We start from the raw sequence: 26,788 nt of genomic DNA on the forward strand, positions 1-26,788 counted from the left end.
GAGCTGAGTATCAGAGGTGGTCGCAGAGGACCAAACAGACATTGGGGACAAAAGTGGGTGGGGACTCTGGAGCGAAGCACTGAGCAGGGCCAACTCCACCTCCTCCTGCTTAAGGCTCAGCCTCGTGCAGTTCAAAGTGGTGCACAGAGCACACCTGACCAGAACCCGAATGAGCAGGTTCTTTCCGGAGTTGGAGGACAAATGTGAACGGTGCCAGAGGAGCTTGGCCAACCACCCCCACGTGTTTTGGGCTTGTCCCATACTTGTTGAATCCTGGACAGCCTTCTCTGTGGCATTGTCCAAGGTTGTGGAGGTGAGGGGTGAAGCCTTACCCAAATTGGCAATCTTCGGGGTATCAGAGCAGCCAGAACTACACATGGGGACGGGGGCTAACGACACAGCTTTCACTTCCCTAATCGCACGCCGGAGAATCCTGCTCGGCTGGCGATCAGCAGCACCGCCCACAGCTGCAGACTGGCTCGCTGACCTTTCGGAATTCCTCCACCTGGAGAAGGTCAAATACGCCATCCGAGGGTTGGAGAAAGGCTTCCTTACTGCATGAGGGCCATTTGTTGGCCTGCTCCAAAACCTGTTCAAGGCCAGCAACAGCCAGTAGAGAGAGAAACTGGAAAGTTTAAAAAAAAAAGACAAGGAGGAACGTCAGGCACGCACAACCCAGGGGAGGGTGGGGGCAGATGAAAAGAGAGAGCCGGAGAGGGACAAAAGGGGACAACCTCCTCCCCCATCCACAAGCTGGAAGGGGGGAAATGAGAAGAGGGGGAACACCCTCCTCCCAGATCAAGCAGGGAGGTCATCAGGGGAGGAGGGGGAGGGTGTTAAGAAGAGGATTGCTGGGGTGGGGGGGGGGAGGGGGTAAGGAGGATTGTATGCTGACTCAGATGGCGACAGACTGCAAATAGAGAAGCTGAAGAAAAAGCCTTTTCTCCTGCACGATAAATGAAAACGAACGGCAATATGTATAATTTTGAAAATGCCAATAAAAATATATTTTTTTAAAAGAATGTCCAAAGCACCTTACAGCACATCTTTTGGTACTTGTGGGAAGAAGCCGGAGTGCCCGGAGGAAACCCACGCGGCACAGTGGTTCGTACTGCTGCCTCACAGTGCCCCAGTTTCCTCCCACAGTCCAAAGATGTGCAGCTTAGATGGATTGGCCATGATAAATTGCCCCACTGTCTCCAAAAATGTGCAGATAGGTGGGGTTGCGGGGATAGGGTGGGGAGTGTACATTGGTAAGGCATTCTTCCGGGGGGTCGATGCAGACCCAATGGGCTGAGTGGCCTCCTGCATTGTCGGGATTCTATGAAATACGGGACAGTCGACCAGTAAAAGCATGCTGGTTATTGAATTTGGGTGTGTGTGGCTATTGTTTATCAAGGTGATGGGAACCTGTTGGAAGGTTGAATGTTACTCCAATTCACTGCCAGCTTCAGCGCAGAATACCTCTGACAATGCATGGGGATCAGATATAGAGCAGGAAAGAGCTGTAAGCAGCTGAGTGACAGTCTCCCTCTTCACCCCATGATGTACGTATGGTCCCATTGTAGGTCTTCCATGCATCACCTGATAATGTACCTCCAGCCTTCATGCATCAGTGAGCAGAGCTAGTTGGCTGCAATGCCAGAGGGTGATAGCCACCTACACTGCCATAGACCAGGAGAACAGTGACATATGCAGAGGAAGAAGAGATTAAGCTCCTTTTGTCTGGTATTGTATCTGTGCATATATTGATCAAATGTCTAGATGAGAATTGATCACACTGCAACCTCCTTAACCTGACATATCTCCTCCGTCTCATCTTTTGGAAACAGCCTATTAATACATTCAGAAACTTGGGTTTGGTGACTGAGTCATTAATGGGTGATCAATGAGACTGGCCCCTGGGGCACAAGGTCTCAGTGGATTACTGGCAAGCACTGAATAACTAACTGTTTTGAAGCGAATCCTTCTTTGAACAGAAATTGATTGCATTGCAAATAAATGGAACAAAAAAAAGCCATAGCTGATAATCTTTATTTGGTTCAACTGGGTTCTCATGTTAAATGTCGCTGCTAATCCCTTGACATCGGCTGCAGTTCTAAACTAATGTTGATTGCTGGGAGTTGTGCAAGAGCAGCCAGTTAATATCTCACCTTAAATTGTTTGCTATTGGCAGGGTGCCAGGGGACTGACACCCAGGCGACCCATGATCTATGCCAGCCAGTCCCCCAGTATGTCTCTGTAGCACCGTAGAATATTATAACAGAAGGATCTGTTCAGCTCACCAAGTACGCACTGGCTCTTTTGAAGAACGATCCAAATAGTTCCATTTTTTCGACTCTTCCCCATGTCTATTTTTTATCCTTCCCGTATTTATCCATTTCCCTTATTAAAAATCACTTATCGAATCTGTTCCTATGAGCCAGCTGAAGAGCAATTTGAACAGTGTTCTACACTTTATGATGTTGAAAGAACAGCTCTGAGGACTGGACTATAGAATCCCTACAGTGTAGAAGAAGGCCATTCTGCCATTTGAAATGAAAATCGCTTATTGTCACGAGTAGGCTTCAATGAAGTTACTGTGAAAAGCCCCTAGCCGCCACATTCCGGCGCCTGTCCGGGGAGGCTGGTACGGGAATCGAACCGTGCTCCTGGCCTGCTTGGTCTGCTTTAAAAGCCAGCGATTTAGCCGAGTGAGCTAAACCAGCCCCAATTTGAGACTGCACTGACCCTTTGAAAGAACACCCTACCTAGGCCCACTTCCCCCACCCCATCCCCGTAACCCCACCTAACCTGCACATCTTTGGACATCAAGGGGAAATTGTAGCATGGCCAATCCTCCCAACTGCACGTCGTTGGACTGTGGGAGAAAACTGGAGCACCCGGAAGAAACCAACACAGACATGGGGAGAGCGTGCAAACCCCACACAGTCACCAAAATGCCGGAATCTAACCGGGGTCCCTGGCGCTATGAGTTAGCAGTGCTAACCACTTTCAGATGTGTTAGAACTGCACTCTTTCATGTTGATGGTGTACTCTGAGCAGCAGGCAAACTGCTCTCTTAACCTTGCACAGTGTGGAAACAATCCGGGCTTCCTGCCGTTCTCCAGTCGAAAGCGAAACAGAGCTACCCATCAACATCCATTGTAAGATTGGCCTGTAGAGCCACATCACCAGGCACAGAAGCATCTCGCTGATGGTTGTTGTGGGTTTACCTCTTCTGTGGGTTTGTTGCTTTGTTACATATAGGACTAATGGAAATCCTAGCCTAGTACCTGTTTGTTCTCTGGCCCAGTGAAGTGATGGTGAATGGTGCTATACAGCTAGAACTGTGACACTGATTATACACCCAGCCACTTTGACTGACCTGGTGAAGCAAAGGGACATCACAATCCATATTGCTCTTTCTCCCTGCCACAAACCGGCAAAAGCACTGGAACGGCTCTTAAAACTGTGAATTTTGCGGTGAATCTTTGGATTGGAGTTAGAATTCCCAGCAGTTTACTGCCTGTGTGGAGTTGGTTTGATTTGATTTATTGTCACATGTACCGAGGTACAATGAAAAGTTTTTCTGCAGCCGAGGGAACGTACACAGTATGTACACAGTAGACAAAGAGAATAATCAACAGAGAACATTGACAAATGGTACATCGACAAACAGTGATTAATCACAGTGCGGAACAAGGGGCCAAACAAAGCAACTACATGACCAAGAGTAGCATCGGGTGTCGTCAATAGTGTTCTTACAGGGAACAGATCAGTCTGAGGGGGAGTCGTTGAAGAGTCTTGTAGCTGTGGGGAATAAGCTGTTCCTATGTCTGGATGTGTGGGTCTTCAGACTTCTGTACCTTCTGCCTGATGGAAGGGTCTGGAAGAAGGCAATGCCTGGGTGGGAGAGGTCTCCGATAATGCTGTCTGCCTTCCTGAGGCAGAGGGAGGTGTAGACAGAATCAATGTGGGGGTGTCAAGTTTGTGTGATGCGCTGGGCTGAGTTCCTTGCGATCTTAGACCGAGCAGTTGCCATACCAGGCTGTGATGCAGCCGGATAGGATGCTCTCTGTTGCACATCTCACGAAGTTTGTGAGAGTCGATGCAGACGTGCCAAATTTCTTTAGCTTCCGTAGGAAGTAGAGACGCTGTTGGGCTTTCTTGACTGTTGCATCAACATGAGTGTACCAAGACAGACTGTTGGTGATGGTGACCCCCCAGGAACTTAAAGCTGTCAACCATCTCCACTTCGGAGCCATTAATGCAGGTGGGAGTGTGTGTCGTGCTACGCTTCCTGAAGTCGATGATCGGTTCCTTGGTCTTTCCAACATTTAGAGACAGGTTGTTTTCGGTACACCATGCAACCAAGTGAGTTATCTCCCTCCTGTAGTCTGATTCGTTGTTGTTTGAGATACGGCTCACCACAGTCGTATCATCCGCAAACTTATAGATTGAGTTGGAGTTAAATCTTGCCACACAGACATGGGTATATAGGGAGTACAGTAGAGGACTGAGCACATATCCTTGCAGCCCCGGTGTTGAGGAGGTGCTGTTGCCTATCCTGACTGATTGCGGTCTGTTGGTGAGGAAGTCAAGGATCCAGCTGCACAGGGAGGGGTCATGTCCAAGGTTGCAGAGTTTGGTTATTAGTCTTGTTGGGATAATGGTGTTGAAGGCAGAGCTGTAGTCGAGGAGCAGAAGTCTTACATCGGTGTCCTTGTTGTCGAAGTATTCAAGTGTTGATTGTGGAGCCAGGGAGATAGCATTTGCTGCGGACCGGTTGCGATGATAGACGAACTGCAATGGATCAAGACCGTCTGGGAGGCTGGCCTTGATCCACCTCATACCTAGCCGCTCGAAGCATTTCATGATAACAGACGCCGGGGCTAGCGGTAGGTAGACGTTGAGGCACTCTACCTTGCTCTTCTTTGGCACTGGTATTATTGTGGTCTTCGTGAAGGAGGTGGGTCCTGAGAGTGGAGGAGTGAGGTGTTGAAGATATCTGCGAATACACTCGCCAGCTGGTCTGCGCATGCTCTGAGTGCTCGCCCAGGGACTCCGTTAGGGCCCGTCGCTTTCCGCGGGTTCACTTTCAAGAAGGCAGCTCTTACCTCTGAGGCTGTGATAGTGGGTATGGCTGTATCCATGTTGGGGCAGGTGGCACTGATGCATTGACTGACTGCTCAAAGCGGGCCTAGAACATGTTCAGATCATTGGGTCGGGATGCTCCTGCCCCAGATATTCCGCCTGGCCTTGCTTTATAGCCTGTGATCTCGTGTAAGCCCTGCCATAGACGCCGTGGATTAGTGTCATTGGCCTGGGACTCTAGTTTTGATGCGGAGTTGTCTTTCTGCATCAGTGATGGCTTTCCTTACGTCGTACCTGGATTTCCTATATAGGTCAGGGTCGTCAGACTTGAATGCCTCCATCCGGAACTTCAGCAGGGAGTGAATCTTTTGGTTGAGCCAGGTTTTCCGATTGGGGAATACCGTATTGTCTTCTTTGGTACACAGTCCTCGACACACTTACTGATGAAGTATGTGACAGTGGTTGCGTACTCGTCCAGGTTAGCTGCCGCCGTCTTGAATATGGACCAGTCCACAGACCCCAAGCAGTCGCGGAGGATGTCCTCCGATTCCTAGGGCCAGCACTGATGTGTTGGGTAAGCTGGGTCCATGTGGACTGTGTTTCATGCAGTGTAGAGAGAGACAGGCTTCCAACACTTGATGAGATGCAACACGATTTTATTTAACATCTAACTATATTATATACTTAACTGTGGGTTGACACTATGCTGACTTACTGGAGACCTGAGGCTAGCCTGACCAGACTAACTGACTACCACATGGTGTTTGAAATGGCTACTGCTCACGAGCTCTGACTGTCTCAGAGGCTGGATCCCGAGAGAGCCGGAAAACTGGTGCCCTCTGGCTGTATAGTGGTCGTATCCTGTCTGGTGATTGGCTGATGTGTTCTGTGTGCTCACTGGTCATCCTGTGTGTCAATCACTGCCTGTCTGCACTCCATCATGTACATGGATGTATATTATGATAGGCACTGCATGGTTTTCTTGACTGGCTCAGCACGCTTGAGTTGCTGTTTGTAAGCCAGAAGTAGGAATACCGACTTGTGGTCGGATTTGCCAAAGTGTGGTCAGGGAATGGCTTGGTATACACCTTTTGATGCTTGTGTAGCAGTGGGTTCAGGGTGTTTGCACCTCTGGTGGGGCAGGATATATGTTGATGGAGTTTGGGTAGGGCCTTCCTGAGGTTGGCCTGGTTGAAGTTTCCAGCCACGATTGTCAGGGCCTCAGGGTGATTTGTTTCTTGGTTGTTGATGGTGGAATATAGTTCGTCAAGTGCTTTCTTTACTTCCGCCAGGGGTGGGATGTAGACTGCTGTGATGAGCACAGAGGTGAATTCACGTGGGAGGTAGAAGGGGCGACACTTCACGGTTAGGTATTCTAGGTCTGGGGAGCAGTGGCATGCTGGGGAAACCACATCTGAGCGCCGAGGTGTTAATGAGGAGGCAAACACCCCCACCCTTCGACTTGCCTGAGGCCATCATGTGGTCCATTCGGTGGATTGAAAATCCTTTGGAGTTTGCACATTTTTCCCGTGTCACCCCCACAACCCAAAGATGTAGAGGCTGGTTTAACATACGGCTAAATCACTGGCTTCGAAAACAGACCAAGGCAGGCCAGCAGCACGGTTCAATTCGCGTACCAGCCTCCCCGAACAGGTGCCGGAATGTGGCGACTAGGGGATTTTCACAGTAAGTTCATTGAAGCCTACTTGTGACAATAAGCAATTTTCACTTTCATTTCATTTTTCATTTCATTTTTTAAGATGTGCAGGTTAGGTGGATTGGCCACGCTAAATTGCTCCTCAATTGGTAAAACATAATTAGGTACTTTAAAAAAAATTTAAATTCCCAGCGGTTTCTTGTTCAAAGAAACCTAGCCAGGAGTGTCCCACCATCTGCACCTGAGTGGAGGGAAGTGGGATCCGGCCTTGTGATTCCTCGCTTGGTGAGCTTGCAATTTACTACCCGGAGGCAGTTACGTTGAAGACCACAGTGGAACCCTTTCACATCTGCTCCGGTTACTGGGGAGTTCTGCCTCCACGTCTTGCTTTCATTTAGCAGAAAGAGCTGAAAAGGAGACGGCACTGAGTTACAGCCAGCCAGTGTCCCACAGCTGTCCGTGGTGATACAGAAACACTAGCTGCGGGGCTGCAGATGAACGGGCAGTAGGCCCCAAATGACTTTGGGGGCTGTATTATGAAGAGCGCTGTGTTGTAAGACGGGGAATTCAGTGCACCAAATGAGGCTGCCCAGTAGAAATAGATTGTGTCCGAAAAGCCATAAACCTAACCCATCACCTCCTGGGACAAACTGAAGTAATCTCTTAAAAGCTCACTGTATTCCCATGGGAACAATTTTGGCCAATAACCTCTCATATTCATTTACTTTTCAATGAAATTTTAATGCAGGAAAAGCAATAAGATGAAGCGCACATCCAGTATCATTACCTGACAGGTCAGGAAGTGCTTTGTAATTTAGCTTTTCGATGAAGATTACTGCTGCAAAAAATGCCCTAAAGTGAAACATTAAGAAGTCACTTTCAGTAAGAAATGAAACTAAGCATCAGTAATGTTGGAAACCATATCAACAGACCCTGGGCCAGATTAGATTTTGATATTAAAATACATGCAATGTATTGCCATCTGCACGATTTTACACATGGATATACTGGAGAAAGACCGGGATCGGGATGGATAAATGGAAAGCAATTGCAGACAGAAATTACATCAGGGATTAAGAGAATAGGTAATACTACCAAAATGGCAGGCTTTGACATACCAAGGTTTTGTTATTAGCAATGGGAATTTGAATTCAAAAGGCTATAGTTTGGGTTTACCGTGTTATGTACACTAGTTTCCCAAACTCCGGAGTTTTTACATCAGATTTGTATATTTCTGATTTCCCTACAATAAAATATTTTATAGATCACAGAGTCCGACTCAGTGCTTTAAGAAATGCTTAATAGTTGCTGACTGCAAGTACCTGAGATCCAGGCTGTAGCAAGGGTAATAATGTGCTCCAGTATCATTTTTAAAATTAGTTTGATGTCAAATATTAATTAAATTCCAATGTTACAATTCTAGACTACACTTCAAAAAGCACTTTTGATTGTAAAAGTGCTTTGATACGTCCAGTAATTGTGAAAAACGCTACATAAATGCAAACTTTCTGATAGAAATAAGAAGTATGAATGGGTTAAAGTAGAGATTTTCGAAGCGGGGAGATAAAAGATATATAAGATCATACGGGTTGTGAAGGGATAGTTTGACCAGTCAGCCCATTTTCCCTGGTGTAACCGTGTGGAGATTGTGTTGTCCAATCCTGCCGATGAAACCTTGAAGTGAGGTTTTCAGGATTATGAAGTTAGCCACCACAGTTGATTCTGTTCACGGTGGTGAAGGGTTTGATTACCAAAGAGTGCATGTCGGGGGCAGGGTTTAACACCCAGAAAGTGTCCCGTTTTGGGCACAAATAGCGGGTGTGTTTCGTGCCGCCTGCAGCACTGAGAATGACCCCACTAACAAACGGAACTCTTTTTTTGGCCTCTGTGAGGAACATCCCACTGAGCTAATCAGTGTAGGAAGAATGCGCCATTTTTTCTCAACCCTCCCTCGGACCCACCATCGCAGCCTCTGGACCCCCCAACACCCTGACTTACCTCTTAGGGGTCCTCGAGCCTCCCCTCAGCCCAACTCCTAAGGGTAGGCACTTTGTCTTGATCCCTGGCACGGGCAACCTGGCATCCAGGCAGTGCCAGCCTGCCACCCTGGCAGTGACCCTGTGAATCTGGCAGTGGCACCCTGGCAGTGCCGGGGGCTTCTGATAGATTGGGCGACACACCTCCCCAATTCCCCCATCCACATTTGTGTGGACCAGTGCTAAACGACACCATGGCGACATCTCCCAGGTGCAGGCATTCATTCCCGAACCTCGGGAGAATCGGGCGCCAACCTATTTAAATTAGCATATTTAAACCTCGCTGGGCGAGATTCAGATTGCGACGTTAGATCTCGGAAGGTATTCAGAGTGTGGCAAACCTCGCGCGATTTAACGCCCTTGCCTAGTCACCAAGTCGGGCGCAAACTTAAAACCAAGTGAAACCATAAGACCATAAGATAACTTGAGTTGCGAAAGGAGTTTACCAGAAAGATCACAGCTGAGGTGGGCTTGAGGCAACTGGATTTGTTGGAGGGAGAAAGGATTGTGTGATGGTGGCGACGAGGGCCATAATTGATCTGTGAACTCTGGGCAGGCTTGTTGAACTTGCCGACCATTTTCTGTTATCAAAATTCTTGTGCTTTCTCTCAATTTAATTTATTCCTTGTGAGAGGTGAATAATGAAGGGGACAGTGTCGAAGCACTTAAAGAACTGAATCTTGCCTCTGATCCAGTATTTCCAAATCTGAATGAAAAGGCCCAGAGCTTTCATGACACCGGCTGGCCATTTCCCGAATGGGATATCACACTCCCGTTGTTCCTTGGGGACTGAGACGAAGCACAAGTGAATTTAGATTCACCTGAGTTCCACCATCAGTGGTGATTAATGTTCAAATTGTGGACCATTTATCCTCCAGACTGTCATCCTCTCGAAGATCCGTACGAAGTGGCCCGTCCGTTTGGAACTCTGAACAGCTGCTGCCGATCGGCCTGCCTATTTCCTTCTGGGGTCTTGGAATGAATGGGTCATGTGAGAGTCGGGCCGGCCAACTGGTAACTCGTTTTCACTTTGAATGTTTTACTGTTCCCAGAGATTGGGCTAGCAAGGCAGCTACCTTTAAATCCAACTGGTATTTTTGTATTGGAGAGTCATGTAAAGCCAGCGGTATAACTTGGGCCTGCTGCTGTTGTGATTCTGTAACCACTATCCAATCTGTAGCCAGCATCCAGAAGATTACTGCATCCTGCTGTCCAGATACAGCTTGAAATGGTAATTGTTTCTGCTTTGTGCAGTGTTTTGAGGCTCAGCAGTTGGTACGTGCAGCACATAGTGTGGTGCTGGCCAATCCTGGTGTCTACTCCACTAAGTTAGGCCCTTCGGGGCACAATTATAGGGTGACACGGTGGCACAGTGGTTAGCACTGCTGCCTCACAGCGGCAGGGACCCGGGTTCAATTGCAGCCTTGGGTGACTGTCTGTGTGGAGTTTGCACTTTCTCCCCGTGTGTGCGTGGGTTTCCTCCGGGTGCCCCGGTTTCCTCCCACAGTCCAAAGATGTGCAGGTTAGGTGGATTGACCATGCTAAATTGTCCCTTAGTGTCCAGCGATGTACAGATTAGGTGGGGTTACAGGTTGCAGGGATAAGGTGGGAGCCTGGTTGATTGTTCTTTTGTGGGGGTCGGTGCGGTCTCGACCGGCCGAGTGGCCTCCTTCTGCACTGTAGGGATTCTGCACTGTAGGGATTCTATGATTATTGGCTTCAGAGCCCGGGGCTAATGAAGGGAAAACATAGGAGCCAGGAGCAGGAGTAGGCCATTCAGCCCCTCTAGTCTGCTCCATCATTCAATACGATCATGGCTGACCTCATCTCGACCTCATCTCCACCTTCCTGCCCACTCTCCACAACCCTTCATCCCACTCCTAATTAAAACCTATCAATCTCTTTAAATTAGTTTAGTGTTCTGGCGTCCACTGCACTCCGGGGTAGAGAATTCCACAGATTCATGAACATTTGAGTGAAGTAATTCTTCCTCAGAATCTGCCACCCCGTAACCTAAAACTATGGCCTCTAGTTCCAGAATTCCCAACAATGGGAAACAAATGAGAAAGAATTGATGCCGCTTCCTGGTCCTGGAACATCCAGAGACCCGTATTTAAATAGCCCTACACGTATGGCTATTGCGTGCCTTTCATTTGACTGAACAACTGGGCTGTGATACCTTCATGGTTAAATAGCCGGCACACACTTGTGCGAGAAATATGGCCGCTATGGTAACGTGTTTGGGACAGCCAAAATAATTTAGAGTACCCAATCCATTTTTTTAAATTAAAGGGCAATTTAGCGTGGCCAATCCACCTATACTGCACATCTTTGGGTTGTGGGGACGAAACCTATGCAAACACAGGGAGCATGTACAAACTCCCCACGGACAGTGACCCAGAGCTGGAATTGAACCTGGGACCCTCAGTGCCGTCAGACAGCAGTGCTAACCACTGGGCCACCGTGCTGCCCTATGATTTAGCACCATTTTAAGGAGGCGCAGGGAGGGAGGAAGAAGATGTGTTTTCCCCTTCCATTTTGGGAATGCCAACTGTAAGTCTGGCTGTGAATATTGGAGGTATGTGACATTTCTAACTGATATTTAATGTCTTTGGTTTTCAGAGTCCTTTTGACTATATGTCGCAGAGAATGCAAGACGTGACTGGCGATGGCGGTGTGTTGAAGGAGGTCCTTCGGCCTGGATCAGGCAGTGTTATCCCATCCACTGCTTCAGTTTCTGGTATGGCCAACCATTGGGTATACTGAACAGTTGTGGAAGGCTGCAGAGTTCCAGCATGCGGGGAGGGGAGAGTGAGAGGTTTTACATAGGGTAACCTTGGCAGAGCCTGAGGCACCAATTACTGATTTAGTCTCCATTCCCAGAGGGAGCGCTGAGCTCGGTCAGTCTGAGGGAGTTGGAGGCCTGAAGTACTTGTGCAGGCCGAGCTGGCCTCCGTGATGAGGAATGATGCAGAGGACCACCTACTAGGGGCAGGAATTCAGAGAAGGGGATCGATCCTCATCATTTTAAGTACAAACCTGATGGATAAGTCTTTCCCTCATGAAAAAGGTCTCTGTTCCTCCCGCACAGTGTTATTTTCTTCATCCCTTCCTTGTTGGCCATGTGTAAGTTTGAGGTCTGCAACACGTGGATTTATTATTGAAGTTGGTGGGGGGGGGGGGGTTTAGTTGTCCTGTCTCTGACATGCCCACGTGTTCACCGGTTTGAAACCGCAACTGAGTCGTGTGGAGTGGCCTGCACCTTGGCCTTCTCCAGAAGGATGACATCTCTAAATTCATGTGTCGTGTCCGTCTCTCTCTCTCTCTCTCTCTCTCTCTCTCTCTCTCTCTCTCTCTCTCTCTCTCTCTCTCTCTCTCTCTCTCTCTCTCTCTCTCTCTCTCTCTCTCCCCCCCCCCCCCAACCGCCTGTAGCATCTCCCTCCCAACAAAGGCAAAAATGGTGGAATCCGACACGAGTTTGTTGGATGCTGAGACTGTAGTTCGACGACAGTGCGGTCAGCCGGATGGGCCAAGCAGCCTACCTGAACCTGTGTTTTGTCAACCTTGACCTCAGTTAGCGCAGCGCCTGCCCGCAGCCTTGAAGGAACAGTCACGAACCTTTGGGGGGATTTCGCGAGACATGTGAAAGTGCGCGGGTTCGATTCGCTGTAAATCAGGCATCCGTTTCTTTTGTCATCAAAATAGGTCTGCCAGAACTGCTGAGTATTTTCGGCATTTTCTGTTTCTTGTTCATTGGCAGTGCTGCTCTATTCTTCCATCTCTTTTATGTTTGTTCAGTTGATAAATGCAGCGAGCTATGCAGACCATAGTTCCTGAGTGCTGAACCACAGGGCAAGCTCTGTAGTTGCCCTGTCTGCCTCTGGGCGAAGGAGGGAACACGATGCATCACTATGTAATGTACATTGCGGATTGAGCAGAGGGCAGGGTTTTGTTGAAACGGCCATTGACATTTGACACCTGATGGAACCCTTTGAATCTGCTGGGGTTGATTTCTGGAGTCTGGCTGGTTGTTGAGCTTTGTTTTTCTGTGTTCCTTCCTCGCAGTTCATTACAGCGCTTATAGTGAATATACAGACAGACCCTTCGACTCTAACGTCCAGAGGGATGTGCCAAGGTTCATGAAACTGGGTCGAGGTGAGTATGGACTGCTTCGGGAAAGATGTGTACTGCTGAGCAGGCTGGGAGCGGGCTGGTGACGGCCCTGCTCACTGCACTTCCTCCTAGATTTGGGGAGGGGGGAAGAGGGGAGGGTGAGGGGGGAAGAGAGGAGGGGGAGGAGAGGGGAAGAGAGGTGGGAGGCGGTAAGGAGGGAGGAAGGAGGTTAACTTTGCCTGCTCCTCTGGCTGACTTGCAGCACTACCTGTCACTGCATCTCCATTTCTGACTCGCCTGAGGGGCGATGTCGCTTCATCTCATCCTCTTGTAATTCTGAGTGAGAGAAAGCTCAGTCTCCTGTTGCTATCTTAGTTTCCAGAGAGCAGAGCCTGCAAGATTTACAGGAGTGAGATACGGTCTTTTCCAAACCTTATCAGGATGCAGTCTTGGTCAGGTGTACAATTCCACCACCCCACAGCATGTGTAGTCTCCGTTTAGGAAATAACCCTGCTAAAACCATAAGGTGCTGAGCTTCATGGATTAATGAAATGAAAATCGCTTATTGTCACGAGTAGGCTTCAATGAAGCTACTGTGAAAAGCCCCTAGTCGCCACATTCTGGCGCCTGTCCGGGGAGGCTTGTACGGGAATCAAACCGTGCTGCTGGCCTGCTTGGTCTGATTTAAAAGCCAGCGATTTAGCCCAGTGAGCTAAACCAGCCACTGAAGCTGTTGCAGCTGAAAATCCGGTCATATCGGCCCTGGTACTTACTCTGCCTTTAAAAGGGTTAAAACTACAAGTTGACCATCGCTCTGTGGGGAATTGCGACTGGGGTTAATTCAGTGACACAATTTGTTAGAATATTCCTGTTAGCAAATGGTGACTGGTTATCCTACTGACGGTTGTCGCCTTGGGTGAAATGTTAGTGACTAGCAGCAATTAAAAATGTGGAGGGGTAGCGGTGGACTTGGACACCTAACCTAGACTGCATTCTGGCAGAGACGGAATGGTTTGTGTCTCAATCATGTAAACCCTGAAGGTATTTGAGTTAAATTAAGGGAACAGTTCCAGGAGGCTGTTGCTGCATGTAACCCAGTACGGTGAGATTTTAGAAAATGCTGTTGGATGGGCCCATGCGCCCTTCACAAACACTTAAAAATATATCCTGGACCCTGCTCCAGAGTTCTGAGCAAAGACACTCACTTGTAAGCCTCTCATCCCCCCCTCGGCAGAAAGAACTGTGGCTCAGTGTAATGTGTGGCTGTGAGAATGGCTGATCTGAACTTGGACCCTCTGCCCTGCTACCAGCTGGAGAATTGAATTTCCTCTTGCGCTGACCGCATCCAACCCTCTCACAAAATGATCATAACCACCCATCCTCTCTGCTGATAACTTGCGTTGATGAGCCTGGCATTTTTGTGACAAGAGAGACCGTTTCACTCCGTCAGTCTGTTCACCCCGGCGAATCCGCAGTGCGCCAGTGCCACCTAGAGCCAGCATCGAGAGCATCCCGGCATTACCTGATGGGATTTCATACATTCAAGGGCAGAATGAATGCTGCCGTCAGCAGCAGCAAGCATTTGTGCTTCTGGATCTTCTTTTGTTTCCACAACGGGCAATGGGGATATCTGGGGTGATGAGGCAACCCAGGTTATCCAAAGCCTAATGATCCTCCGGAAATGAAAGAGAACCCTTCTCTATCCTCGGGAGCAATAGTGGACAAGACTAGAGTACTGAAGCTGTTTACAGAATTGATCATTGTGTGAAATAAGTGTGTAATAAGGTTGTGCCGTCTCCCCGACTTAACACCAAATCAGCAGCTCGCTGAGAAATGTCACACCGATGGACCTTACCGGGGCATTTCACAAAATAAATAAATTTACGGTATCCAATTCCTTTTTCCCCAATTAAGTGGCAGTTTAGCTTGGCCAATCCACCGACCCGGCACATCTGTGGGCTGCGGGGGTGGGACCCACGCAGAGATTGGGAGAACGCGCAAACTCCACATGGACAGTGACCTGGAGCCAGGATTGAACCCGGGTCCTCGGCGCCATGAGGCAGCAGCGCGAAACACTGCGTCACTGTGCTGCCCTCCACTGGGTCATGTTTGATAGGATTGAATTGAGGCAACTTTACTTTGTATGGTATCCATGCTGTACCTGCTGCCTGAACTCTTTTTGTCTTGGGAGTGTTTGATCTTTGCAGCTGAAATGGATGGTGTTCCACTTGCTCTCAATGATATCCCTCCCCTTGCTGAAAATAACTCTTTTGTGCAGGAAGAAGGTTGTCAGAAGCTTCTGCCACACTTTGATACCCTTCTTGTTTGACGGTTGGCATGGCGAGAGAATAGAAGTATAGCCTTTCGGCTAAGATCAAGCCCACGATCAGGTGCAGTGCCTATCCTTGTCAGCTTGGATCTTGTATGCCTCTCATGTGGGGGCCATAAATTGGATTGAATTTGAATTGTTTTTTGGATCAAGCAGGGAGATGGATTAAGTGCTGGTCCCGTCCACACTGTGCATTGGCCCTATGCAGAAATGAATAAAAGTTAAATTTTAAAAGATTAACAATATCGCAACGGGTGCTGGGTTGGATAGATGATGTGTTAGCGGGTGATGTGAGCGAGTCCTCGGAGGATGGCTTGGCTGAAGAAATGGGCGAATGGTGCGAGCCAGGGAAGGTTCCATATGTTGCTCAGTCTCCTGGAGATAGTGGGTGATCACGCTGCTCTGGAAAATGGTGTTATTGTGAAAATGTCCCCAGCTTATCTTTTACACCCACCCTCTCACTGAAAGGTGTTCTGCCAAGTCCTGGGGCCCTGCTGTTTTTCAGATATCACGCTGCTCGGTATGGAACTGGCAATACGGACCATGAGGAAGTGCGAGTTCGCCCGGTTTCTTTTCAAGCCGATGTACGCGTTTGGGTCGATGGGCTGTCCCCCCCGGATCCCAGAAAATGCTACCGTAATGTTTGAAATAGAGATCCTACATTTTCTGGACACCTTGGAGTCTGATGAATACTTCGGGCTCTCGCAGGTAAGGTGCCCTTGGCTGATTGCAGCAGCGGTACAACATCCAAGTGTCTCGCCCTTTATTGTTGGGTTAGGGGTATCTGAACTGCTGCCCCTGGGCTGTAAATGGGAACCAAGAATTGGCAACCTGAGAAGTGGAGTCCAAACAGATTTGTTCTACTTGTGCCTGCACTTCTTGCCAGTGGCTTTTTCAGCTAGAATTTCCTGGCATGGAGATTTGGAAAGGGCCGTTCTTAGGATTGCCGTTTCATTGGTGGATGAATCTGAATCAGAACATCAGGAGATCTGACCAAACCCGATGTTTGTTTGACTAAATTCAGGGCGAGCGGGAAGATAAAAAGGCCATTGTTCCCAGTGAAGCTGTCTCTTTACAATATGGTGGCAGCTCATTGTATTTTGAATCATTCCTATGTTTCTGTTACCATGGGTGGTACTGTTACAGTCCCCTGGGTTACTGCACAGTCATTTCCAGTCCCACTTAACCCGAGGTCACAACACAATGGAAATTAATAAATATTTCTTAGAAAGACACCCAAAATCTTTGGCTATTAGTTCAAATAACTACAATCACCAGGTTTGTAAAGTTAAACACAATTAAGTTTAATAGTAACAATAGCTATAATTAACTATGCAGCAAATACAACAGGTTAACTGTTATCTAATTCCTAAGCCCCCATTTAAACCCATCCCACCCCCTATATATATATATATATATATATATATATATCACATACACACAAAACCAATAAACACAGAGGGGAGAAAAGGCATAAAAGTCTTTGTTTGAGTTGTTTGTCTTACAGCACACCTTCCTTCAATTTTGGCTTTCCGTTCAAGGTTTTCACTGTAGATTCATGCAGATTCTGTGTACAGCAATGCAGCTTTTCTGGAGAGGGAGAACAGCTTCTTTCCTCTGAGCATCCAGGACTCCAACTGTGCCTCCTTAGCTCTCTGAAAGATCATCCCATCTGGCAGGATCCAATCACCACCTGTTACCAGGCAGAGTATGGCCTTTTGGCCAATTCATTGGCCACCAGCCAACCAATGGAACAAGAGTTCCACCGATCTCTTAGGTGGCAAAAGGTCTTGAGTTCTGCTGTCTGGAGGCTAGTACAGTGTTCTGTTTTGTAACTCCTGATTGCCTCACTTCTCCTGCTCGACTTAAAGGTATATGTCCATTAAGCATCCATGGATCAAAATGAAAAAGGCAAAAATAAAGAAAGAGGAAATAAGAGAATAAACTGGAAGGGGCCTTACAGTACCTAATTCCATTAACCCTTTGAACTTACTATTCACTGATTTATGTTCCTGTCATCTTTGCATTATAGAATTTCACAGTGCAGGAAAAGGCTATTCAGCCCATGAAACTGCACTGACTTTGAAAAGATTTGTGCATTCATTCTTTTTTCTCATCCCCTTGAGATTGTTTTTGCCTCCTAGTTTGACAGCATATTCTGGGTTTAAATATAAATTGTTTGATTTACCTCACCTGTTATGATTTTAATACTTTTTTTCCTTACGAAAGCTCCTGGTGAAGAATACCTCTGTGTACTGTTCAAACTTCTCTCTTTTTCTCTGAACTCACTTTACCCGTGAAACCAATCTTGTTCCTCTTCTCTGAAGCCTTTCAGAGTATCCATAGAATCGCTGCAGTGAAGAAGGAGGCCCTTTGGGCCTACACGAAGCCTCTGGAAGGACACTCTACCTGGGCCGACACTCACTCCCCCTCCCTATCCCCCAACCACATCTAACCTGGACATCTTTCGACACTTTGGGCAATTTAGCGTAACCAATCCACCTAACCTGCACATCTTTGGACTGTGGGAGGAAACCGGAGCACCCGGAAAAAACCCACGCAGACACAGGGAGGACGTGCAAACTCCACAGTCACCCAAGGCCGGAATCGAACCCGGGTCCCTGGTGCTGTGAGGCAGCAGCACTAACCACTGTGTTACCTTGTGCCACCTGCCGCAGTATCATCACTGCCATGTTTTTGAAACATTACGCAATGCTTAGCAATGCTTAGCAGTGCATTGCAAAGGCTGCAAACGTGCTATTGTACTGTTCTGACGACACATTCCTGCACTGTCAGTTCATATACAATGTATGGATTTGGAAACTGGAGTCTCTGAACCCCAGGAGTTTGTTTGTTATATTTTTGCATGTGTAGAATTATTAATGTTATTTCTGTTCCTGTATATTAATGAGCTCTGCATTAATGGTATTAGAAAACCATGTTGTACTGGGTTAGCCCTGATGCCTCACGGGGCCGAGGTCCCAGGTTCGATCCCGGCTCTGGGTCGCTGTCCGTGTGGAGTTCGCACATTCTGCCCGTGTTTGCGTGGGTTTCGCCCCGCAACCCGTAAGACGCGCAGGCTAGGCGGATTGGCCACGCTAAATTGCCCCTTAATTGGATAAAATTAATTGGGTACTCTAAATTTATTTTTTAAAAAAGAAAACCATTTTGTACAATGAAAGCTCTGTTTTGCCTTGGGCAGCTGATAATGTATTTCCCCAGCTAGGGGAGCGAGATAGTGGGTGTGTCTCAGTATCTTGGTCCCCAGTACAGAGAAATGTCAAAGAGCTGTGGTATTGGGAGTGACGTTTTGAGGTATGGGGCTTTGGAGAGTGAGAGCAGATGGAAGCTATTTGTGTTCATCAGTCAGGGAATACTGGCTCATGGTTTAATTAATTTTACAGATTGCATGTGTGTAATTGTCAAGCGAGAGGATTGGGCTGAAATCACTGAAGCACTATAACACTCTTTTAAATCTGATTTTAAACACTGAAACCAGTTCAGATGGCAAGCGATTTTACTCGTGCGAAACCCGCCTCTGTGAAATATTTCTGGGAGCGCGTTTCAGGAATACCGTGCATTAATGAAGCTTGGGTGGGTGGTCCCGTACTAATGTACCGTACTGAAGGCATGGAAATGAGATTGACAGCCGAAACTAGAGTCTGGGGCTGGGTCAGTTTTTGGGGTGATCGTACTGACAAGTTGAAGGGGTGAATAGGCGATGATTCTTTCCCTCTTGAAGGGGAAATCAAGAGCAAGGGGTTAAAATATTAATCTGAGAACTGAGGCAGTTAACAACCCAAGTAGTAATATTGTCTTTATTGTCTTTATTGTCGCAAGTAGGCTTACGTTAACACTGCAATGAAGTTACTATGAAAATCCCCTAGTCGCCACACTCCGGCGTCTGTTTGGGTACACTGAGGGAGAATTCAGAATGTCCAATTCACGTAACAAGCACATTTTACGGGACTTGTGGGAGGAAACCGGAGCACCCGGAGGAAACCCACGCTGGCACAGGGAGAACATGCAGACCTCCACACAGACAGTGATCCAAGCCGGGAATCGAACCCGGGACCCTGGTGCTGTGAAGCAACATGTCAACCATTGTGCTATCGTGCCGCCCAGTTGCTGATGATGTGAGAATGTGGGACATAGCCATAGGGCCTGGGATATAGAGAAAGATGTTTAAAAGAGATAAAAGCAAATTACTGCGGATGCTGGAATCTGAAACAAAAGAGAAAATGGCGTAAAATCTCAGCAGGTCTGGCTGCATCTGTAGGGAGAGAAAAGAGCTAACGTTTCAAGTCTGATGACTTTGTTAAAAGAGAGGTGGGTACTTATGAACTAGGAGCATTAAGGGATATAGACATATGAAATTGGGATTTAAAAAATACAAGTTGACAGAGCAGCTGCAAGTTGTCACACTATCTCCTGTCCAGACATCATGACTGGAAAGTGGAAATGCATTGAGATGGATTTGTGCTGGGTTCAGACTCACTTGCAATGTTCCCTATAACCGTACAGCACTCTGCCATTTCCTGTCGCATTCATAACTTGAAGACTGGTCACTGTTGCGAAACACAGAAGGGCACCTGGCAGTCATGGAACTGTAGCCCAGCGGGGCAGGGCAGACTCGCATCTTTGCTGGATCAGATATACCTTCAGAAATCTTGTTGCCCAGAGAGATGGGGCAGACTGACTGAGGAAAACAAGAACAGAGTCTACTCACTGCATTGCTGACTGAGTGATGAACGAACGTGGCTATACTCCCTCGACGTGGTGAGGTGTCCCTACTATGGCATTATACAAATGAACTGCATGTGAAGAGTTAATGTTATGTTAAGCCTAGCTACTAGAGGGAGCTAAGGGACAGTACTATAAATAGCAGTGGCTCTTGGGCTTCAGGGAGGAGATTAGATTGGAGCTGAAGAAGACCATAAGTGAGTGTAGTTTAATGCTTACATATATGTTTGCTATTTAGAATAAGTGTTGAACTCAAATTTAGTAGTGTTCATAAAATTAGTTTAGTTCTTCAAAAGAGCTTTGTGTGTCTTTGTGATCACTACTCCTTCCATCCTGGAAACCCCTCACAAAGATCGCCACACCTATCATTGGCATCCAGCTAGCCTCAGCCAGAGTCAGCAAACCTTCCCCCTCCCCGGTTCGAAACCCACCTTGCTCAATCGTATTGTGTTACAGCTCTGCCAGTTGACTGACTGCATCAGTGTGCACACACTGACTTCTTAAGACTTTCTTGACAGCTACAGAAATAGCCTGAAAACATTGTTGTGAATCTGATGCCTTTGCTCCACCCTTTGGGATTCAGCGGTTTGGTGTGAACACACATCAGGCTGAAATCCTACTCTATTTGAAAGCTAGTTGTTTCACAGTAGGTTGGTGAGTGGGCCTCGCGTGTTAGGGCCCGGTGACAAGGGCTTGATAACTACAGCCGCTTTGATGTTTTGTTTCCTCGGTTTTAGGAGGAGCAGATAATTTATCCGTTGGCGAAGCTACTGAAAGTGGCCAGTACAGAGCGGGGGTTTGGAAACTATTTCTTTCAAAAGCAACGGTATGAGGATGCAAAGGACCAATACAAGAAGGTAACAAATGGGCAGGGTTGAATGAAGGTGAACGGCTGCTTACTGTGACCACAGGTCCATTAGGATATAGCCCGAAGATTCCAGGGGCAGTGAAAAGAGTGTAAATATAGTGTTGCTCACCATTGGGCATGTGTCCATAAGGAATTACATATTTAGAGGGGATACCTCTCAGGATGTGGTGAACTTTTAGAGGGGGAGGGGGCGAGTGGGGTCCCTTCTGTCAGCGTTTACATGGTGGGGGGGAGGGAATTTGCTTCTTTGCGTCAGTATTTACAGAGAGTGAGGATTCCCGTTGTGTGAGTATCAGCATTTACTGGGGGAGGGGTCTACTCCCGTGTGTGTGTGTATGTATATATATTTACAGGACCAATCGTGTGGTCTCCACTGTGCTGCAGTTTTCCCTGGGTTGGGGGCAGTGTAAATTACCCCCTGCTCCTGGGTTGAGGGCAGTGTAAATTACCCCCTGCTCCTGGGTTGGGGGCAGTGTAAATTGCCCCCTGCTCCTGGGTTGAGAGGTGTGTAAATTACCCCCTGCTCCTGGGTTGGGGGCAGTGTAAATTACCCCCTGCTCCTGGGTTGGGGGCAGTGTAAATTACCCCCTGCTCCTGGGTTGGGGGCAGTGTAAATTACCCCCTGCTCCTGGGTTGGGGGCAGTGTAAATTACCCCCTGCTCCTGGGTTGGGGGCAGTGTAAATTATCCCCTGCTCCTGGGTTGGGGGCAGTGTAAATTACCCCCTGCTCCTGGGTTGGGGGCAGTGTAAATTACCCCCTGCTCCTGGGTTGGGGCAGTGTAAATTACCCCCTGCTCCTGGGTTGAGAGGTGTGTAAATTACCCCCTGCTCCTGGGTTGGGGCAGTGTAAATTACCCCCTGCTCCTGGGTTGGGGGCAGTGTAAATTACCCCCTACTCCTGGGTTGGGGGCAGTGTAAATTACCCCCTGCTCCTGGGTTGGGGGCAGTGTAAATTACCCCCTGCACCTGGGTTGGGGGCAGTGTAAATTACCCCCTGGTCCTGGGTTGGGGGAGTGTAAATTACCCCCTGTTCCTGGGTTGGGGGCAGTGTAAATTACCCCCTGTTCCTGGGTTGGGGGGAGTGTAAATTACCCCCTGTTCCTGGGTTGGGGGCCGTGTAAATTACCCCCTGCTCCTGGGTTGAGGGGACTGTCCCCCTGTTCCTGGGTTGAGGGCAGTGTAAATTACCCCTGCTCCTGGGTTGGGGGCAGTGTAAATTACCCCCTGCTCCTGGGTTGGGGGCAGTGTAAATTACCCCCTGCTCCTGGGTTGAGGGCAGTGTAAATTACCCCCTGTCCTGGGTTGAGGGCAGTGTAAATTACCCCCTGCTCCTGGGTTGAGGGGACTGTCCCCCTGTTGCTGGGTTGGGGGCAGTGTAAATTACCTCCTGCTCCTGGGTTGGGGCCAGTGTAAATTACCCCCTGCTCCTGGGTTGGGGGCAGTGTAAATTACCCCCTGCTCCTGGGTTGGGGCAGTGTAAATTACCCCCTGCTCCTGGGTTGGGGGCAGTGTAAATTACCCCCTGGTCCTGGGTTGGGGGCAGTGTAAATTACCCCCTGCTCCTGGGTTGGGGGCAGTGTAAATTACCCCCTGCTCCTGGGTTGGGGTCAGTGTAAATTACCCCCTGCTCCTGGGTTGAGAGGAGTGTAAATTACCCCCTGCTCCTGGGTTGGGGGCAGTGTAAATTACTCCCTGCTCCTGGGTTGGGGGCAGTGTAAATTACCCCCTGCTCCTGGGTTGAGAGGAGTGTAAATTACCACCTGCTCCTGGGTTGGGGGCAGTGTAAATTACCCCCTGCTCCTGGGTTGGGGGCAGTGTAAATTACCCCCTGCTCCTGGGTTGGGGGCAGTGTAAATTACCCCCTGCTCCTGGGTTGGGGGCAGTGTAAATTACCCCCTGCTCCTGGGTTGGGGTCAGTGTAAATTACCCCCTGCTCCTGGGTTGAGAGGAGTGTAAATTACCCCCTGCTCCTGGGTTGGGGGCAGTGTAAATTACTCCCTGCTCCTGGGTTGGGGGCAGTGTAAATTACCCCCTGCTCCTGGGTTGAGGGCAGTGTAAATTACCCTGCTCCTGGGTTGAGGGCAGTGTAAATTACCCCCTGCTCCTGGGTTGGGGGCAGTGTAAATTACCCCCTGCTCCTGGGTTGGGGGCAGTGTAAATTACCCCCTGCTCCTGGGTTGAGGGCAGTGTAAATTACCCCCTGCTCCTGGGTTGGGGGCAGTGTAAATTACCCCCTGCTCCTGGGTTGAGGGGACTGTCCCCCTGTTGCTGGGTTGAGGGCAGTGTAAATTACCCCCTGCTCCTGGGTTGGGGGCAGTGTGAATTACCCCCTGCTCCTGGGTTGGGGGCAGTGTAAATTACCCCCTGCTCTTGGGTTGAGGGCAGTGTAAATTACCCCCTGGTCCTGGGTTGGGGGCAGTGTAAATTACCCCCTGTTCCTGGGTTGGGGCAGTGTAAATTACCCCCTGCTCCTGGGTTGGGGTCAGTGTAAATTACCCCCTGGTCCTGGGTTGGGGGCAGTGTAAATTACCCCCTGCTCCTGGGTTGGGGGCAGTGTAAATTACCCCCTGTTCCTGGGTTGAGGGCAGTGTAAATTACCCCCTGCTCCTGGGTTGGGGGCAGTGTAAATTACCCCCTGCTCCTGGGTTGAGAGGAGTGTAAATTACCCCCTGCTCCTGGGTTGAGGGCAGTGTAAATTACCCCCTGCTCCTGGGTTGAGGGCAGTGTAAATTACCCCCTGCTCCTGGGTTGAGGGCAGTGTAAATTACCCCCTGCTCCTGGGTTGAGGGGACTGTCCCCCTGTTCCTGGGTTGGGGGCAGTGTAAATTACCCCCTGCTCCTGGGTTGGGGGCAGTGTAAATTACCCCTGCTCCTGGGTTGAGAGGAGTGTAAATTACCCCCTGCTCCTGGGTTGAGAGGAGTGTAAATTACCCCCTGCTCCTGGGTTGGGGCAGTGTAAATTACCCCCTGCTCCTGGGTTGGGGGGAGTGTAAATTACCCCCTGCTCCTGGGTTGAGGGCAGTGTAAATTACCCCCTGCTCCTGGGTTGGGGGCAGTGTAAATTACCTCCTGCTCCTGGGTTGGGGGCAGTGTAAATTATCCCCTGCTCCTGGGTTGGGGGCAGTGTAAATTACCCCCTGCTCCTGGGTTGGGGGCAGTGTAAATTATCCCCTGCTCCTGGATTGAGGGCAGTGTAAATTACCCCCTGCTCCTGGGTTGAGGGCAGTGTAAATTACCCCCTGGTCCTGGGTTGGGGGCAGTGTAAATTACCCCCTGCTCCTGGGTTGAGGGGACTATCCCCCTGTTCCTGGGTTGGGGGCAGTGTAAATTACCTCCTGCTCCTGGGTTGGGGGCAGTGTAAATTACCCCCTGTTCCTGGGTTGGGGGCAGTGTAAATTACCCCCTGCTCCTGGGTTGGGGGCAGTGTAAATTACCCCCTGGTCCTGGGTTGGGGGCAGTGTAAATTACCCCCTGCTCCTGGGTTGAGGGCAGTGTAAATTACCCCCTGCTCCTGGGTTGAGGGCAGTGTAAATTACCCCCTGCTCCTGGGTTGAGAGGAGTGTAAATTACCCCCTGCTCCTGGGTTGGGGGCAGTGTAAATTACCCCCTGCTCCTGGGTTGAGAGGAGTGTAAATTACCCCCTGCTCCTGGGTTGGGGGCAGTGTAAATTACCCCCTGCTCCTGGATTGAGGGCAGTGTAAATTACCCCCTGCTCCTGGGTTGAGGGCAGTGTAAATTACCCCCTGCTCCTGGGTTGAGGGCAGTGTAAATTACCCCCTGCTCCTGGGTTGAGTGGACTGTCCCCCTGTTCCTGGGTTGGGGGCAGTGTAAATTACCCCCTGCTCCTGGGTTGAGGGCAGTGTAAATTACCCCCTGCTCCTGGGTTGAGGGGACTGTCCCCCTGTTCCTGGGTTGGGGGCAGTGTAAATTACCCCCTGCTCCTGGGTTGGGGGCAGTGTAAATTACCCCTGCTCCTGGGTTGAGAGGAGTGTAAATTACCCCCTGCTCCTGGGTTGAGAGGAGTGTAAATTACCCCCTGCTCCTGGGTTGAGGGCAGTGTAAATTACCCCCTGCTCCTGGGTTGAGGGCAGGGTAAATTACCCCCTGCTCCTGGGTTGAGGGCAGTGTAAATTACCCCCTGCTCCTGGGTTGGGGGCAGTGTAAATTACCTCCTGCTCCTGGGTTGGGGGCAGTGTAAATTATCCCCTGCTCCTGGGTTGGGGGCAGTGTAAATTACCCCCTGCTCCTGGGTTGGGGGCAGTGTAAATTACCCCCTGCTCCTGGATTGAGGGCAGTGTAAATTACCCCCTGCTCCTGGGTTGAGGGCAGTGTAAATTACCCCCTGGTCCTGGGTTGGGGGCAGTGTAAATTACCCCCTGCTCCTGGGTTGAGGGGACTATCCCCCTGTTCCTGGGTTGGGGCAGTGTAAATTACCCTGGTCCTGGGTTGAGGGGAGTTTAAATTACCCCCTGCTCCTGGGTTGGGGGCAGTGTAAATTACCCCCTGCTCCTGGGTTGGGGGCAGTGTAAATTACTCCCTGCTCCTGGGTTGAGGGGAGTGTAAATTACCCCCTGCTCCTGGGTTGAGGGCAGTGTAAATTACCCCCTGCTCCTGGGTTGGGGGCAGTGTAAATTACCCCCTGGTCCTGGGTTGAGGGCAGTGTAAATTACCCCCTGTTCCTGGGTTGGGGGCAGTGTAAATTATCCCCTGCTCCTGGGTTGGGGGCAGTGTAAATTACCCCCTGCTCCTGGGTTGAGGGGAGTGTAAATTACCCCCTGCTCCTGGGTTGAGGGGAGTGTAAATTACCCCCTGCTCCTGGGTTGGGGGCAGTGTAAATTACCCCCTGCTCCTGGGTTGGGGGCAGTGTAAATTATCCCCTGCTCCTGGGTTGGGGGCAGTGTAAATTACCCCCTGTTCCTGGGTTGGAAGCAGTGCAAATTACCCCAAACCTATCCTGTTCGCCAAGTCCTTGAATGTTGCTCTGTGAAGCTACTGCCTCCATGTTCAGGGTCCACCCTTTGTCTAACTGTCGACAACTGCAGATGAAGTTTGCTGCAATTAATATGGTCATCAGAAGTGCCAGACTTGCTCCACATTGTCCATATGCTGAATATTTCTCTTTAATAGGCTCTGTCGGTGTTTGCTCATCGCCAAGAAGCTGATGAGGTGCAAAAGCAGCAAGTTCAATCTTCCAAATTGCTGCTGTACCTGAACCTGTCACTGATCAGTTTGAAGCTGAATGCACCAGGCCGGGCTCTGGTTTATGGGGAGAGAGCCCTGCAGATCGAAAGTAAGAACCCCAAAGCGCTGTTCAGGTGTGGCCAGGTCAGTGTTTTTTTTTAAATCTTTTCATTCTCCATATTTTCGGCATTTTCACCATATGACCAGAGAAACAACAAAAAAACAACCCCACCAATATAGAACATAGAACATACTGTGCAGAAGGAGGCCATTTGGCCCATCGAGTCTGCACTGACCCACTTAAGGCCTCACTTCCACCCTATCCCTGTAACCCAATAACCCCTCCTAACCTTTTTTGGACACTAAGGGCAATTCATCATGGCCAATCCACCTAACCACATCTTTGGACTGGGGGAGGAAACCGGAGCACCCGGAAGAACCCCACGCAGAATGGGGAGAACGTGCAGACTCCGCACAGGCAGTGACCCAGTGGGGAATTGAACCTGGGACCCTGGCGCTGTGAAGCTATCCACTTGTGCTGCCCAAATATGCAACCTAAAACATCGACTCGCAAGTTAAAAGCAAAGAACAAACAAACCCTCCCTCACTGCCCCCCCCCCCCCCCTTTAATGTTCAATGGCAACCAACTCCTGAAAGTGCATGATAAACAAATCCCAAGAATTGTAGGAACCACTCCTTTTTCCCCTCCTTAACTCAAACTTCACCCTTCTCCAGGGTCAAGAACTCCAGCAGGTCCGCCGCCACAATGAGGCACAGGACGGAGA

At 49.3% G+C, this 26,788-nt stretch overlaps 1 protein-coding gene across 4 annotated transcripts in view; it reads left to right on the forward strand.

Moving 5' to 3' along the window:
* The window catches only part of fkbp6 (FKBP prolyl isomerase 6), a 97,043-nt gene that overhangs the window by 18,124 nt on the left and 52,131 nt on the right, over positions 1 to 26,788 (forward strand). For all 4 annotated transcript variants that reach the window (XM_038814962.1, XM_038814964.1, XM_038814965.1 and 1 more), the window contains exons 2-7: positions 9,648 to 9,783; positions 11,392 to 11,509; positions 12,835 to 12,924; positions 15,717 to 15,919; positions 20,692 to 20,811; positions 25,950 to 26,147. In XM_038814962.1, the coding sequence (XP_038670890.1) occupies positions 9,748 to 9,783; positions 11,392 to 11,509; positions 12,835 to 12,924; positions 15,717 to 15,919; positions 20,692 to 20,811; positions 25,950 to 26,147 (765 nt within the window). In that variant the 5' untranslated portion in view covers positions 9,648 to 9,747. The remainder of the gene's footprint in view (positions 1 to 9,647; positions 9,784 to 11,391; positions 11,510 to 12,834; positions 12,925 to 15,716; positions 15,920 to 20,691; positions 20,812 to 25,949; positions 26,148 to 26,788) is intronic.

This window comes from Scyliorhinus canicula, chromosome 12, assembly GCF_902713615.1.
Source record: "Scyliorhinus canicula chromosome 12, sScyCan1.1, whole genome shotgun sequence".
In the NCBI taxonomy this organism is placed as follows: domain Eukaryota; kingdom Metazoa; phylum Chordata; class Chondrichthyes; order Carcharhiniformes; family Scyliorhinidae; genus Scyliorhinus; species Scyliorhinus canicula.